The sequence below is a fragment of the Antennarius striatus genome, chromosome 17, assembly GCF_040054535.1.
Source record: "Antennarius striatus isolate MH-2024 chromosome 17, ASM4005453v1, whole genome shotgun sequence".
NCBI lineage: Eukaryota > Metazoa > Chordata > Actinopteri > Lophiiformes > Antennariidae > Antennarius > Antennarius striatus.
The window spans coordinates 13,538,657-13,556,195 of record NC_090792.1 but is presented as its reverse complement, the minus strand read 5'-3'; the positions used below and the strand labels follow the sequence as shown (position 1 = coordinate 13,556,195).

The 17,539-nt window shown below is 37.9% G+C and overlaps 2 protein-coding genes across 2 annotated transcripts in view; both read left to right on the top strand.

Moving 5' to 3' along the window:
- Positions 1-4,610: 4,610 nt before the first annotated feature.
- Positions 4,611-9,930, top strand: nipal3 (NIPA like domain containing 3). Its single transcript, XM_068338950.1, has 11 exons — positions 4,611-4,820; positions 5,203-5,271; positions 5,735-5,906; positions 6,076-6,135; positions 6,427-6,572; positions 7,195-7,291; positions 7,413-7,548; positions 7,694-7,782; positions 7,914-7,977; positions 8,205-8,299; positions 8,570-9,930. Exons 1-11 carry the CDS (start codon positions 4,755-4,757, stop codon positions 8,737-8,739), a joined length of 1,164 nt encoding a protein of 387 aa, XP_068195051.1. The 5' UTR covers positions 4,611-4,754; the 3' UTR covers positions 8,740-9,930.
- A 313-nt stretch (positions 9,931-10,243) lies between these two features.
- Positions 10,244-17,539, top strand: part of rcan3 (regulator of calcineurin 3) — a 32,082-nt gene continuing 24,786 nt past the window's right edge. Inside the window, exons 1-2 of the mRNA XM_068339195.1 lie at positions 10,244-10,380; positions 11,987-12,258. Of these exons, the coding sequence (XP_068195296.1) occupies positions 12,043-12,258 (216 nt within the window). The 5' untranslated portion in view covers positions 10,244-10,380; positions 11,987-12,042. The remainder of the gene's footprint in view (positions 10,381-11,986; positions 12,259-17,539) is intronic.

Sequence of the window (17,539 nt, the reverse complement as noted above, 5' to 3'; positions counted from 1 at the left end):
AGGTCAAAACGCCATTAAGAGTATTAAAACCCTCACACCTTTGTTTGTGAATAAGACGTCCATAATTACAGAGATTATCATGGCGTAATTCTCCTCTCACATGTAATAAGTAGGTATGGTGCACACAACAACAAAGGTATGGGCATATACAGGGCCCTTAGGAAGCAAGACAGATGCAGTTTTGTTGTTTTGAATATTTTCTCCATATTTGGATGTTTTAATTCATGCTAAAAGTTGGTGTGGATAGAATCTCTGAATTTTAACAAAAATGGACACTGACACACCTCATGTCATTAGATTATTATGATCTTGCAAATATCTTGAATAAATTAAAATCTACTTTGTTTCTAAATTTCACATTAAAAAAAAAACATTTCACCAACACCAACAATTTAATTTCGAATTATTTGAGGTGATTTTAAAATGATTCACTTCCTTTTTTTCCTCACCGAGGAGACTCTAGATATCAGCGACAGCATAAAGGAGTAAGAAGGAATAAAAATGAATGAATGACATCTGTGTTTATGTAATGACTAAAAACAGATTCTGAGTATGTCTTTTGTCTCATTTCAGCACATTGCGTCATCGAAACCAGCGTTCTGGAGAGATGCCCAGCAATTACAATAGAAAGTTGATTGGTCAATATAAGATGCATTACACCCACAACCACAACCTGTTCCCAATTGTACTCATAATTCAACCTAGTATTTATGTCTAATGTTGTCATTGTCACTGTTAACTTATGGTTGAAAGGTTCCTAACAAGTCTGGACGTGCAGAAGATTTAGGAAAAGCCTGCTTTTCCACCACCACTTCATAACGAGTTAACATTCCTTCAGAAGAAGGAGTATCACCTCACGGCAGTACGGACTTCCGGTTCCGTGGTGTCTTCTAGTAAAGAACACATCCCCTTCATTCCCTGTTCCTATCTAACGTACATGCATTCTTCAGCTATTACAAATGGATGCTGGTTTGTTTGGTTTTTAAAACAGGCCAGGCAGTTATTAAATGCTTGTTCCTAACGTTCGTACATTCCTCGTGACACAGTGCATGGCGCCCACGCATCCCAAGTAACAGGTGGAAGGGAAAGAAAATGAAGATAGCAAAGAGAATATAATTATAGAATAAAAATTTTAATTTATAATATCAAGTCCCTTTGGGTGGGGCAACTAAAGGACTTAAAGGTGAGAAGTGTAAAGTATAGGAGGTGTTAACCGAGAGAACTCCTTGTCTCTTGAATATTAGAGGAAGCAAAAAAAAGGCCCATCCCCTATTTGGAGCCAGAAGTGTCAAAGTTCAGCACCATCAGATGATGTTAATGGAAACTTTATATAATTGGGAACCAAAAAAACTGTGTGACTCTTTCATCACCTGCCCTGTAACAGGCCCAGAGGGAAGGCAGGCTGATTTGGATGCAGCAGTTTTGTCATAATACTGCAGTGACAATAACTATGATTTCTGAATACAATTGTTACATAATTTCAATAATATTGTATAAATGATCAGAGCATAGATCTTTGGCCTTTTTCCATCAGGATGAAGTTTAATTAAAATTAGATTAGAAAATTAGTTTAATTATAAAATCTCATGAGCAGGACTGAAAAGATTCATGGATTCGTCATTCAGCTAATTGAGAAAAAAATAATCAGCTGCTTTTCTCAAAGTTGCTTTTGATTTTTTTTGTGGTAAAAGTTCCAAATATTCTTCCAGCCTTATAAATATGATAATGTCACAATATTGTAAATATAAATAGCAGTAAGGATAAAACAATAAAACTATTTGCACTAATGGACAGGCAAAAGAGCACATAGATTCAGTCAATGTCTTTATGAGTTTCTCTATGACTGATTCAAGCTTATAATCACCATCATCTTCCAAACCGCTTTATCCACCGTCGTGGGTTGCAGGCAGCTGGAGCCTATCCCAGCTGTCCTAGGGCTTGAGGAGGGGGACACTCCGGGCACTTTTTGAATTTATTTTTTAAAATTATTTTTTTGGTATAAGTAATTATTATGATGTGTCAAGTGACCTTACAATTGCTATAGGCGCTTAGTACGCACATTTAACCTGAGAGCAGGTCAACCAATCAATCATTTTCTTTAATCTACAGCTGCTTATTCAATTCTCAATCACCCGTTGATACTGGAGCCTATCCCAGCTGACAATGAGCAAGAGGCGGGTTACACAAGTTTACGGTTTATTGTAGGGCACATATAGAGACAAGTAATCATTCATGCACACACTCACCTACGGTTATTTCAAAGTGGTCAATTCAACTAAGTTGCATGTTTTTGGTGGCAGGAGGATGTGGAAAACGTGGAAGAACCCATGGAAATTGTGCACAGAAAGGCCCCAAGTGGGATTAAACCAAGGACCTTCTTGTTGTGAGGCAACAACACTACCCACAAATAATGCCATAATTTCGTTTGATACATATTTTTGAGACTTTAATTATGATGTTAACTGAAAGGTGTTTTCAGCAATACTTCAAATGACAGACTATAATTCAAGGCTACTGCATACCTTGACATACTTGCTAACAACCTGAGGAAGAGGCATCTGTTCTGTTATTAGAACGTCTAAACAAAGGTCAGTAAATCGTTGTCAGTGTCTTTGGGATATAAACAGACATGTATTTATGCTGGGGCCAATGTGTCATTCCAGCATGTCATGGATGTCATTTCAACAGGTGCTGCAGGCCAGAGAAGCTGAGTGAGATGATGATTTAAAGATACCCTGTCTCCCAGATTGTTCAACTATTGTCTTGCACTAGTTTGTAAAGGAGCAGAGACATTCCAAAAGCATTCCTGATGAAAAATACCATCTCGTTTTTATTCCAAGTCCTTTTATTTTTTATTTTATTCCACTGATTTTGCTTTTTTCATATGTCTTGTATTTATTAAGCTATATTGAAGTTATGACTTTGATAGCTGATACAAACTTTTATAGCTTTGATTTGTTATTGAAAGATTTAGAAACTCGCTATTGCGCAGAAGTAAAACGCTATTAAATTGAACTCTTCTGTTTGAACTAACAGAAAATCCTTTTCACATGTTCTAATATCAAATTTAGTGATTACAAATAATTATATTTATGTCATGACAATTTTATAAGCCCGTTGGCAGGTAAATAAGAAGGCAAAATGATTCCTTTTAAAATATAAAGTTTTGATTATGATCATGCACAGCAGGAACTGTCGGGTCAGTTTTCACCAAACAACTGCAGAAGAATGCACTTGCAATTTGCCAGTGAGGAAATAAACAGGCAGATTACCAAAACATAAAATTCATTTGTTGCTACTTTCACTCTGAACATTCATACATACTATCAGCTAATTGTAGGCAACGAAAAACAAATGCCAATCAAGCATTTAATTGCAACAGAACATTTGGTGCGCAGTGCGACGTGTCCTATTGTGGCGTTTTACTCCCTCTGCTGGTTAGCGAGTAACGTGCAGTACTTCATTACTGTTTTATAATTTTGTCACCTTATTCAGTCAGCATCTGAAAATGAATGACGGTATAATTTGCATTTTAACTGTATCTTAGATTCCATCAATAAAGTTTATTATTGTTAAAGTTTATTATCAATAAAGTTTATTAAAGCTATCTAATATTTCCATTATTGCAAGTGGAATTCATTCATGTATTCTATCTGCAGTCAGGTTCCTTTTAAAATGAAGCTCACACTATTCAGTAACCTAACTATTTTTTGTTTCATATTTGCTCTTATAGGAAGACTGTTGCTGACGTGCTGCGCCTCTCCTTCACAGCAACAAAGACACAAAGAGAAGAGAATGCATGCCATCTCCATTAGTCAGGACTATAGCACGATGCCACGGTGACGCACTCATATTTAAAGTATCTGTTTACCTTGGAGGAGGATATGACCTCTGTATTCAGATCAATATTTTCTCCCTCCCCCCCAATTTTTAAAATTACAAATGAATGCATAAACTGTAATGCGGAATAGAATACCATATAATTAATTCATGCAGTCTGTATTTTATAGTTATTAAATAATTACAAATGATCAGGTTTCAAGGAGCCCCGTCTTGACAGGTACTAATGAAATTGATCAATACTGTATCTCCACTCCTCGTCCGTGAACGTTATTGAAGCAATCTAGAATCTTTAGCACACCCTGGTGGTGGAAAATGTACCTGCATAAACTGACAGCAAAGTCTAGGAGTCCTACTATTGTGTAGCCATCGTCCGTCTCTTTCCATGATTGGTTTACCGTGATATTTATTCCGTATTTCTAACCAATCATTAGCCCTCACAGCGCAACCGACCTTAGCTCTGCGTACAAATCAAACCCGAGGCGATGAATTCTAGCCAATCAGTGCCAGAACAGGGATGGGGTGGGACTTTTCCATAGTAGGGTTTGAAATGCAGCGTTTTGGAATAAGCGAATGCAGTAATAGACACTGGGAAACAGTTAGATGAAGGGGTCATTTTTATCATTATGTTGGAATATTATAAGATTAAATACCTTAAATATTATCTTAATCTTTAATTGAATAAATAAATAGAGTCCACTCCTCGTCGCGTCCATCGTCACGTAAATTAAACGCGTCTGTCGTCACGTGACAGCAATGAACAGGTGGAATCAACGCGGAAGTGAGATGTCCCTCGTTTGGGACATGGCGTATTTGTCGGCGTAACGTCAAATAAACCTAATTATAATCAGTATTGAATATTTGATGGTAAATCGACAACATGAAAGATCAGGTATTTGAATGTCTGGCAATTAATGATAATTAAATTGTTTCTAGAAATGGAAATGGATACCAGCACATCCCCCGAAGGCTCATACACTGTAAGTTTACTTCTTAATCGTCTGTAAATATTTTATTTTCGCTTCTTTCTTCTTGTAACATTCGTCAACCCTCACTGAAATGTGTTATATGTTGTGTTAAGTGTTGTAAACGTTTTGAAATCCCGATAAAGCATATGGAATGATAGTGCTTCTGGTTAAACGCTCATTTTGGTTGCATAAAACAAAGAAAATTAAGATATCAGGTTACGTGGCGTGTTCATAGCTGAGCTGCCAAAGAGCGGCTGTGAATTTAAAAGCATTGACTATTCAGCTTTTTCAACTATGAAATAAAGCTTCAGCTAATTTCCCCCACAGTGAATATATTTTTTTTATTTGAGGTTTCTAAATCTAATAAATGCTTTTGGTTTTTTTTATTTTTCAGGAAAATCTCATTGGGACTTTACTTGCTATTTTTGGAAATGTACTTGTGAGCATCTCCCTAAGTATCCAGGTACAGTATTCATCTCTATCCTCCATAAACACTTGTATTTTATGACATGCTTACGCCCCCGGTAGTTATCCGACATTTATGACAGGAAGTAATGAATTTAAAACTAATTTGGTTTCATATTTTACTTTTTTTGATGCTATATTGTATGACAGAACAGCATCAAACTAAAGTATCTCAGATTAACCTTTAACATTTACACTGCTAACCATTTATCTGGCTGAGGCACTATCATCAGAGGTCATCATATAGCCCAGAAGTACAAGAATGCAGGTAGATCAGCCTCATCTGATTAGTTAAACTGCTTAACAGACTGTTAAAATATTTACTGCTACAGTATATTTTTTTTGCTTAGTCTACTCTGTGTAAACCCGCTTTTAACATTTACAGTTTTATGCTTAGTGTTGTTGACTTCATTTTTACCCAAGTAACACTGTCTCTACATGCACATCTGACTCCCTTTCAGAAATACAGCCATGTCAAGTTAGCAGGAAACAAGGACCTGCGTGCCTTCTATGGGACTAAAACCTGGTGGTGTGGTTTTGTCTTCACATGTATTGGAGAAGGAGCTAACTTTGCCTCTTATGCCTTTGCCCCCCTTGCTCTTGTTGCACCGCTTAATGCAGTTTCCATACTAAGTGAGTATTGTTCCAAAATCCATGATTTTTTTGATATGTGGTCAGAGGTAAAAAATACTGTATGGTGTTAATAAGGTCATTGAAATGGCCCCAGAAATATTGAAAAAAGAAAAACACAGAATGAAGGAAAATGTACTTTAATATCTTGCCCTGCTTTTTGTGTTCACAGCAAGCTCAATTTTGGGCTTTATTTTTCTACGTGAGAAATTGAAGCCGAAAGACTTCATGAGTAAGTTCAACCTATACTGTATGTTTAAATAAAAATGCGGTTGCACTGAGATTTATGTGCAAATAAAACTGAACTGTTTTATGCACATTTTCAAGGACCTAATTCGCCTTTAGAAAAAAATGCAGAGCATTCCCAGAAAACTTGGTCCCTCTAAAAGTGAAGTTGTATTATTGAACTCTGTTTCCTTTTCTGCACTAGCAGACAGTTGTTTGGGTTATGTTAAATGTCATAACACATTTTCTATTTAACTGGGCCTGAATGCAGCTCATGTTATGTTGCATGTCTTTTCAGAGCGCTATGCCCTGGCCTTCCTGGGCTGTATCCTGACCATAGGAGGAACATATCTCTTTGTATCATTTGGACCAAATTCTCATGAAAAAATCACGGCAGAGAATGTTGTGATACACATTGTAGGATGGCCTGTGCTCTTGTATCTGGTAAGATATTTAATGTACTCAAGCAGTTGAGGTATAAAATTTTGTCCCTATGTTTACATCAATTCTGCACAATTTCGAACCAAATGTGTCTTGATAAATGTCTCACTCAGCAAATATGGCACTGGTAAATAACTATAGTCCATCTGTAGTCCCAAACAAGAAATCTAACTGCAGAATGACTTTACATTGTGGGAATATTGAGGTACAGAGCAAGGATGTGTCCTCTCTGGACTCAGCAGCTCCACTAGTAATTCATTTAAAAAAAACCTTCACCCCCATGGATAAAAACTGAGAAATCATGAGTGCTGAAAGAAGATGGAGAAAAAGTGACCAGACTGTTCATGATGAGATTTTATGCCAACAACTCCAAACCTACAACAATGCAGTCAAAAAGGCATGAATTTTGCATTTTCCCCTCATAAGCTTTACTGTATTGAAATCTGGTCCAAGGCAGCAGAAATTTTCTTCCTGTCTTTATTGATATTCCTCATTAATTGTTGTTTCCCCTCTAGGCACAAATTGGGTTCCGTGAATTGTCATTAAAGTTGATATTATTTGTCCCCACCAATTAGATTACAGTGCCTTCTATTTTATTTATGTGATATTAACTTGTCGTTTTCAGTTCCTGGGGATCATCGCATTCTGCCTGCTTTTGTTCTTCCACAAAAAACGTCACATTAACTACCTCATTATTATTCTGTTGCTGGTTGCTTTACTGGGTGAGTCAGTCATATGACATCTCTAGAGTCAAGTTATTATCATACTGGAGTACATCATGTTTTTCTTTATTCAGAGGCAACGTAGCGATTATCCACTGATCGAATTTGCTATTGTGTATAGGTTCCATCACAGTCATTACAGTGAAGGCGGTGTCAGGAATGTTGCTTCTCACCATCAAAGGTTCCATGCAACTTGACTACCCAATTTTCAGTGTCATGTTTGTGTGCATGGTGGCGTCAGTGGTCTTCCAAGCCGGGTGAGTGTCAAGAAAATGAAAGACGATTTACTGGAAGCATTGGTGGCTGTTAGTAACCCTAAAGCGCTCTGTTTTATTAATTATATTTTTTATTCCTTAAGTTACAGATGAATAAAATTAAGTCTTTTGTGCTTTGTCTTCTTAGATTTCTGGCCCAAGCTTGTAAACTACATGAGCCCTGTCTGATTGCTGGTGTCAACTACATCCTCTCCACCGTCCTTGCTGTGGTAGCTGGTGAGTCATTGAATCATCTGCTCCAGGTCATTTTCAATTAAACTGGATCAACAGGTGGATTGGCACACATTTCTTGGAACAATGGAAAACTTGGTGGTTTGGATTCTAATGGTTTCTTTTCTGGTTTTCAGGAGCAGTGTTTTACTTAGAGTTTAAGAATGAAGATGTCCTTCACATCTGTATGTTTTTGTTAGGGTAAGTGGTCACTATTCATGTTTCTTCCTTTTTAAAAAACATTTAAAGTTGTCTGTCCAGGAATTAAGCTGCTTTCAGCTTCCTGTCACGCTGCCTTGGCTTACTGGGACTGAATTTATCTCATCAGCGTTTATTTCATTAGTAAAACGTGTTTTCTTCTGTCAGAATGTCAACATTTGAATTGTCTGATTGAAGACTTGCGACTGATTGTTGTGTGTTTGGAACAGAACTTCACTCTGTCTCCTGGGGGTCTTCTTTATCACCAAAACCAAGAAAACTACCAAAAGCTTTGAGCCATATGTCACCATGAATATGGCCAATGGTTTGTATGATTTCTACATGAATCCTGGAAATATGTATTTTTTTCAATTTAAAGCAATGGATGGAGAAATATTTTTATTTGTAGTTCAATGTCACTTGAAACACCATCATCCCTGCCTAATAGTCTAATCTAATTCAGCGTTTTTTTACACTTTAAAATCATTTACCTCTCTAAGTCTATCTTGTTATTACACATTATTTATATATCTTTGTCATTTTAACTTGAATTGGCTAATTCAGACTTTGCCTAACCTGCTGTTTTCAACATCAGGTGTCCCAACTATTCATGACAAAGACTTCAACAGTGCCTTCTCCTATGGGTCACTCGTGAACAGCGATGGAGCGGCTCCTTTCCCTCTACCCAACAACCTGAAGCAATCACCAGACAGCTTTCGATCTACTAATTCATCAGATGGGCATTCTGACTTCAAGAAGGATTAAAAATAAAGTTTCTATATATTTTGTCTTTTCTGTTAATAGACCTTCAAAAAGATCAGGTTACATTTTTTTTCACTTACCCTCCATGTAGATACCTTCTAGCCCAGAAGGGGGTGTTTTGAATTATCTATTATTGCCTTACATTTCTCGCTGAATGATTTCTTTTTTTGAAATCTGAACCAAAGAGTGACTTTGACAAGCATCCTATCTTCTTTGACATGCTGTAAACTGTATTTATTTCCAAAATTGACAGAAGAAACTTGATGTTGCTGCGTATGATAGTGAATTCACAGACATGGCCTCGGAATTGTGATAATATAGAGACAACGAAGTGTCTTGAAGTTTACTGCCTGGACTATTTGTTGTTTTGAGATGTAAGGAATGACTATGACTGTTAGGTATTTGTTCTTTTTTGTCTTAACTTGCAGGTATTTCTTCTTTTATTGATTGATCCTCAGTCATTTAATTAAGCTACAAATTAATATCCGGTGGTAATACCCATCCTTTTATAAGCATATTTTACTTTATTTTCTTTTTTTCTGTGAATTTCATCATTTTCTTTTCCTCATATGACCAAACAATCGGTTAAGTTGTTCTTATTTATTAGAATGTATTTATTTTCAATTTTGATTGAGGTGTGTCTTTTAAAGTTGCAGTGAACTAGTTGGATTACCAGGAAGTAGTGAAGGAGTGAACATCACGGTAACAATTTGTTTATACATAGCCAACAGCCATTGTGGTTAACAATAAGAGTGATGTCTGAATTTGTTTTTTTCTTTATTTTGGATAAAATCAATCTTTAATTTTGGTTTCCCTATTAACCAAATGAAAATCCAGTATAATTTAAAATATTCAGTCATCCATGGCACAATTTTCACAGTTTCTGCAGAAGTCTTCCATTGTAATATTAAGTATTTAAAATGTAACCATGAAAGAAGAAATTGATGTTTAAATTAGGTAGGAAGTGTGTCTGGTTGACATGATTCACTCCACTATCAATGAAGAGCTACATCTTGTACAGTATTGTTGTGCCCCACCTCTCCAGATTTAACATTTCTACAGTGTTAATAAAGAGGAGAAACAAAATTTCCTAGCATTCTTTTAGAAACATGGTCACTGGAGATTTTTTATTGGAAACGTCACGTTTCAATGATTAACCTACATAATTGTGTTTTTACCCTATTCAATAATAAATAACATGTGCAACAGGTTGATCCAGACAACTTTTATAATCCACGTGTTACTTCTTCATTGTGAGTAGAAATATGGCCACCACGTTAGCGCTGGTCCTCCGAGGGGCCCTCAGATTGATCCACCTGGCCCTCCGGTCACACTGAGGTCTGTCTGTGACCGTCGCCTCAGGAGCCAAACACGCCTCGTGGTCGCCACCTACCTTGAAGCGGAGCCCTCCCCCCGCTGCACCTCATTGGTCACTTCGACCCTCTGCCGATATGCTATTGGCCTCACGTGCGGCTTCTGACGTCATACTAGGATGCATCAAATAATCCAGTAATAAACACCAGACGCGTCTGTTGGTAGTCTGAAATATCGGCGCAGTTTCAGTCTGGTTTTTTTATTAAACAAAGTCTTCTGAATATTTCAGTCCACTTTTAATGGGTTCTCTCCGTCGCTGACGACTGGAAGGTGAGTAATCCAGGTTTGACATTGGGACGAATTTAAAAAAGTGACATTTAAACATTAACTCATCCGCAACCGTTACTCAGTGCTAACTTCCGTGTGTAATTTCTGTTTGATGATATCTTTAAAACATTTTCACTTTGGTTAATAAAATGTTTTCTCAAGGTAGGCCATTACTTTTAATGATAAATTCTCGTGATTCAATATCACACAAGACAATGATGTAATTCCCAGGTGTTTCCTGCAATTATCTATGCGCTGCAAGTATTTATATGACATGTATCTAAACCTGTTTTGCTGTGGAGCTATGATGTCATTGTCTCATTGCCTTCGTGCGTTTTCAGTTGCGCGTCAATCTGCAGATGTCAGTTCACAGCAGGGTGCCGCTTGCGTATTGTAATCCCAATCTGTAACGAGCTCCTCCTTAATTTTTCCAGATTGGGCAAATTTTTCAAATGTTATTGAAATGTGATGAAAAGGATGATGCTCTCCAACCCTTTGAAGGTCCCAGCAGATGGCACTCTGTCGCCAGTAAAATACTGGACGCTTGCATTAGAGGGCAATTGGTCTAATGAGATTAATAAGTAATAAAATTCCTTATTAGGCCAATAAAGAATCTTTTAAACATTTCTAAATAAAGTTGCCTATTGCATGAGCACATTATGGAATTTTCTTTCTACTGAAGTGAACTGAAGTGGTTCAACCAAACTGATCATTCCAAAATTTATATAATCATTCCTCACAACCCCATAAATTATGTCTTGACTCCAGTTATGGATTTGTTGGATGCAAACTTTCGAAAAAGTGTGAATTATTCAGAGAAGGAAAAATAGCTCGTCAGTGCGTCACTTAAAGATGTTTCCATGGACATGGATTTTCTCAAAGTCACTAGACAAGTTAAAGATGAACTGTGATAGAAAGAAGAATGTCAGAAATACAGGCTTGTTTTTAACTTGTCATTCACTAGCCATTCCAGAATTGTGAAGTCATTCTCCAGGACTGGCAACACACACAAACCTGACAATGGCATCCTGACAGCACACCTCCAGTTTAAATTTCAGGTTTACAACAGATTGAATTTCACTCAACTTTACATCTGTTCGCCACTAATATTGTAATTGTAAACTGTTAAAAGCACATAATATCATGTTATTGTACAATTAATAAGAATAAAAACTCATAATATCATATTATTAGTCTGTAGCAACTGCTGTTGCCCACAATGTGGAAGAAGCAGCTGAAGATGAGACAGTGATGTACAAGTCTTTACGTCTGTCAGCCACAAATATCGGACTCCCAAAATCACTATAAAATTGTTATAAGCACATTATACCATGTTACTGTATAATAAGGGTTGGAGTTAGCTTTGGTTTATCATCCATGATAAACCGTAAAGCATTCAGTATTTTGTAGGATAAAGAACACACTAGCACTGCCCTATATATAGATGCATTTTTTTCATTTAGGGCAAAAACTTAACTGGTGTACTTTTAAATCTCCCCATTTACTTGTCTCTTTTTAAAAAAAAATTCACTGTTTCTGTTCATGTCACATCCTGCCTGTATAGACATCTATCTCCTGTTTACTATCTGTTAACCTTCTATCTCCTCAGTTTCCACTCTCTGTGGTGCCACCCTACCTGCTAGCTGCCTCCGAGAAGGTTTCTCAATGCTGCGAGAGAGCTCCAAGGCATGGAGCAATGGCTCAGAGGCCTACAGCAGTGATCCTGAGGAGGAGGAAGAGGAGGAGGAGGAAGAGGACATGGTGTTTGGGGAGACTGATCAGGATGGCATGGTGGAAGAGATGATGGATCTGAGTGACCTCCCTACAGCTCTGTTTGCATGCAGCATCCATGAAGCTGTGTTCAAAGAGGAAAAACACAGGGTGAGATGAAGTAAACTCTATGCGTCACATATTGATGCTGTGCGTGTGTGTGCGTGTGTGTGTGTGTTTGTACATTGGTGCATCAGTCTGTGTCCGTTTGAGTCATCCCACTAGATGTGTCAGCGCATTTGAGATTCAAAGCTTTGCAACAAGTGCATGATGTCATCCACAGCTTTTGTTCCTTTCTGTTTAAGTCCTGTCACAGTCTCTAGCTGTGCTGCTGATTGCTTACACACAATCACACACACAATCACACACATACACACATGCACACGCACACATCCTGTTGGTGGTTTAGTAAAGACAGGGCTACAGATTACAATATGACTGCACAGAACCATGAACCACGCTCAGCTTGTCATCACATAAGTGATCCATTATTCAGTGTGTTAACCTTGTGTGCTTCAAACATTCGTAGTCCACATATACGCCTACAGTTACATTTGTATACATGCACACACATGCTGTTAAGGCCTCTGTAATCGAGGCAGAGTATTTCTGTAACAGCTCCTCAGAGCAGGAGCTCCTGGGATTGCGAGATCCTTTTTTTTTTTTTTCTTGGGGGGGGTCTGTTTACACCATCTCTCCATCTTTCCAGCTGGAATCATTCTTTGCAAACTCTGTCCAAATATTTCTATATTGAAACACTGTTCCTCAATTCAGGGGCCACATCCTTCAAAGGACACGGTCCTCAAAGGCCACCGCCTCCATAGAGCTTTAGTTGCCACACTGAACGCTGTTAAAGGAGACGGCGTGGCTTAAGGAGCGTTTCACCAGCTCTGACTGTTCCTACCCTTTGCATCACGAAGTGCTTTATGCGTCGCCTAGCAACATTGACAGCTGAATTCTGGTTGTAGTAAATACTGCAACAATATCAGAAAGTAGCCAGATATTTTCATAAAAATTAATTTTGTGGGTGTATATTGTTTAATCCATGAAGGATCTATGTCTCTGATCCTTCGTGGTGGCAAAAAAGGATCCTACATTCATGGGATACATTTGTTTCTTCAAATTCATCCTTTATAAACCCCAGAACTGATTCACAGCTTATTTACCCCATCATCTCTCCTCTTTGGGTGACTTAGTCTGTAGTGTTCTTCACCCATCCTTTATTTATCCTCTGTATATAAGTAAATGCAAAGGGAATAGGCTAAATGTGGCACATACACAAAATCCCTTTAAGTGAATCACTCCTGCTTTGTGATGTTGCCATTTATACACCCATTGCTTGTGTGTGCCGCCTTCCCTCCCTCTCGGTTTTTGCCTCCTTGCTTCATTACAATTCACACGCCGGCTTTTAAGTGGAAATGCTTCCCACACACCCTTCAGTCAGAGCATGCCAATAAATTGTTCTCCATAATGGTCAATAAGGAGAACTGCACTAAAAACAAAAATACATTTGACATTTGCTTAAACATTTAGAAACAATGACAGGAAAACATGAGGTTGCTTGTGATATTTTCAAGGTGTGAACAGTTTTTGCTTTTGTCTTCTAGCAGTTATGTTTACTTCTGTAAGCAAGCGTGCACACACACACACACACGCGCGCGCATACAGAGTCTGTAAACTCTGTAAACTGCTGTAAAATTTCTAATTTCATTGTTGTTTCGATTGCTAAAAACTGGACATCTCCATTGACGACATCCACACAATGATCGAGGACATGGTAACCTACATTTGGGTGTCTTTGAGTTCTTGGCCCCCACCAAACAAATACATTGCCCTCTGTCCCTGTTCCCTGAGGCTTGCATGCAAGAGGATGAGCTGTTCCTGTAATCACATTATGCTCCTTCAGAGAGAGAGAGGTATGCACTCGTATTTATAAGGAGCTCTTTACAAGTTCTGAAAGCTTTTCTTGATAGAGAAAAGTAAAACCTCGTGACACACTTTTTGTCTTTTATCTACAGTGTTTTGTTCCCTTGACCAGCTTTTAGGTAAAATGGTGAAATGCCTCTTAAGTGGCCTCTGAATGTTCATGGAGTTTGACTGAGGTCTGCTCAGATCAGCCCAATTCTCCCCTGAAATGACTGGGAAAAATCTGAATGAAGAAAAAAGTTCTCATTATATAAATAGGACTGTTCCTACACACTTACTATTTTTAATAATCTCACTTTGAGATTAAAAACTCAGGACTGGAATAAAATAAAAATGGTAAAATTAAAATGGTATTGTTTTACATTCTTTCTTAGCCAAATGATGTAGAAACCAATGTTGACCAGGTTAGGTAATTGGTCAATTTAACAGAGAAACTTAATGGAAAAAAAACAGAATAATCAAGCATAAAGTGGTGTGTTGGACTTTTGAGTAGGCATGACATTTATACGATCTGAAATGGTGATTATTGATTGAAATTTAATAAATAACGATTTTTGAACAATTCGGCTTACAAACAGCCTCTCAGAACTGTTTGTGTTGAGGACTACCTGTATTCAAATGTTGTCATTAACCAAACCAGAAAAACACAACAACCCACCCACATGAAATAGCACTGGAACTGTCCACAGTCGACAATAATAATTCCAAGGAAAACTACCATTTCTGCAATGTTTTAAATTGCAGTGGTAGGATGGAAGTGATGCATAGGGCTGTGAAAATTTTAACTTCTTTGATGGACAGGGCTGTCTGTGAAAGTGAGACTCATATTGGGCGATAAAGACAACCGTGTAGAAGGGTGGAGCAGTGACACACAGCAGGGGACTAAAGATAGCGTGATGCAGGATGTGAAAAGTGAGATGCCAAGTGAGTTGTCCGGCGTGTGTATGACTCGTGCACACACAATGAATGTACATGCTACGTGCGTGGTAGTGATACATTTACACTTGTCAGACTGCACTCTGCACTATTTTGGGAGTGGATCCTGAGGGATGAACGTGAGGGAGTGGGTGTGCGGCACGGTGAAGGTCAGACATGTTGCATCAGTGTAGAGTGAGTCAGTGCCGCTGGCCTCTGCTCCCGCTGCGGCCTGGGTATAATTCTGGTACACTGACCGGGGTTGTCTCGCCAACCTGCCGGTTTGTTTTCTCTTTATTCATCAAGCAGAAGGCAGATAAAACGCAATGCTGTTCAAGAGAAGACAACGTTAGAAAGCACTGTTTGGTTCAGACGAGCTATTGCTGCAGTCTGGTTGCAATAGAGTTTTTATCCTTACTGACATTTTTTTGCAGTGGATGAATATTAAATGAATGCCTGGGGGAGGGGGGTTGTAGAGTAGGTAAATGTTGCACAACCATGTTGAACAAAGGGCTAACTGGATTGATTAGGTCTGATTGACTTTTTCTTCTTTCTTTTTTTTCCAACGATTCTCATGTAAATCATGACAGTCATTTCGATTTCCGACAAAATATTAATTCATTCATGTTTTTCTCCGCTTCTTCCGTTTTCGCTGGCACAAAGGTTGCTGGAGTCTATAGGCGGGGGACACTCCAGGCATGGTGCCTGTGCACCATGGAACCACACAAAACAACCACTCACGCACACACTCACACCTTCAGATCATTTGGAACCAACCAATTTGTGTTTTTGGAGGTGAGAGGAAGTCCGAGAATCCGGAAAGAACCCATGCAGACACGGGAGAACATAAAAACTCCACACAGAACAGGACTGGAACCCGCAACTGTCTTGCTGTGAGGTGACAGTGTTCCCCACTTCACCACCATGCCGCCCTGATAAAACAGGTGTAAATATATAAAATAAAAGACAGTTGTTGTAGTATTGGCTCACAGATTGTCATCTGTCATTGTGATGCTCCTATAAAATCAAACCATCATTAATATTATTATTAACACCAATCCGTTTCCTGCTCAAAAAAGTCAAAGGCTTAGTTATTCCCCTCCCCTCACTGTTTATTATGTAATAAAAAACTCAGTGAGCTGTAAAATGTTTTTAAGGATCAACACTGAAAGGAGTAGAGTCACACCACTTTTTTTTTTTTTAATTGTTTTTGCATTTAGTAAATGTAGGATGTGGATTTTGAGAAAATTGGCATGGGCATTTTTTCTTCAGCTTTTTACTTTTCCATTGAAAACATTTCTTCAAATGATCTCTTGTGGGAAAGGACTACTCTCATTAACAAGTGCAATCTGGTCAACTCGCAAAAGTCACAATTCATTCATGTCAAACCTGAACAGAGGTCTGATCAGCCGGAGCACCTGTGTGGCTGTTTCTTTTGGCGCCAAGTTTCTGTCACGATTCACAATTAATTAGTTTATCTTGGTATCTCAATATCAACATGTCTCATGCAGTGAAACGAACGGCAGAGGTGTCGGCAAACTGCAGAATTGATGTCACAAAATCCATGACAACTGGCTGTCACATAAAAGTAAATTCAAATGTAGTGTTTCGTTTCAGTTTTTCTGCAAGTTGATGTCACATTTATAAAAGGAAGGTAATATCTCGGTGCAGAAACAATGATTTGATCACTCAATTACCAACTATTTTGGATTATCAATCAAACAGATAACGAATAAATCAAGCATGCGTAAGCATTGCTCCTTTTTAAATCACTATAAGACACCACATCTTTCTCTGTCACATGTGATTGACATGCTTTTTTAGCTAATATCTGCCTATATTCTTACATTAGTGTCAAGTCAGTTAGATTGATTGATCCCATTAAAAAAAACAATCAAATCATAATTTACCTTTAGTCAACACCATCTGTCATTCGATCCCCGCCTCCCCCAAAATATCAAAATAACAAGGACAAAACCCCTATTTTTCTTATTTTTATCTTATTTTCAAAACCTGCACAGCTTTCAAAATCACATTTTTATTTCTGGATCTGCTGGAGGAGTCTTCACTGAGTTTCTATAATTGTACTGTAGGGAGACATACAGTACTAATAATGTACTGTTATGAAAACTGTCTCTTGGAACACGTTCAAGTGATTTAATTTCCTCTTAATTAAAAAATTAAGCTCCACATGAATCAATGTCATGTTCATAAGTCTGTTATGTCACCCTCTATGGCCTCATGCCATCTGTTTTCAAATAGATGGCATGAGGCCATCTATTTGAAGACAATCACCCTTATATCCTCATGGTTTTTAAAATAATATATATTTACACTCATACAGTAAAGATTTTATACCTGTGGAGCTTTGGGGAAATGATTTTTTTTGTCTTTGGTGTGTAATTATGATCAGGGTTTGTGTGCAAAAAGGTTTGGTGATGAAATCCTCGGTTGTGCTGTCAGACACAGGTATTTGTTCTCAGCCTTGTTGGTTTCATTCCATTTGATTCCAGATTATTTTCCAGTCACTCTCAAGAAAGAAGTGTGCTTT

Coding starts and splice junctions, on each gene's coding strand:
- nipal3 (XM_068338950.1), top strand. CDS start 4,755: ATGATAATTAAATTGTTTCTAGAAATGGAAATGGATACCAGCACATCC. Junction 5,907..6,075: donor TAATGCAGTTTCCATACTAA/GTGAGTATTGTT, acceptor TTGTGTTCACAG/CAAGCTCAATTTTGGGCTTT. Junction 7,292..7,412: donor GTTGCTGGTTGCTTTACTGG/GTGAGTCAGTCA, acceptor TATTGTGTATAG/GTTCCATCACAGTCATTACA.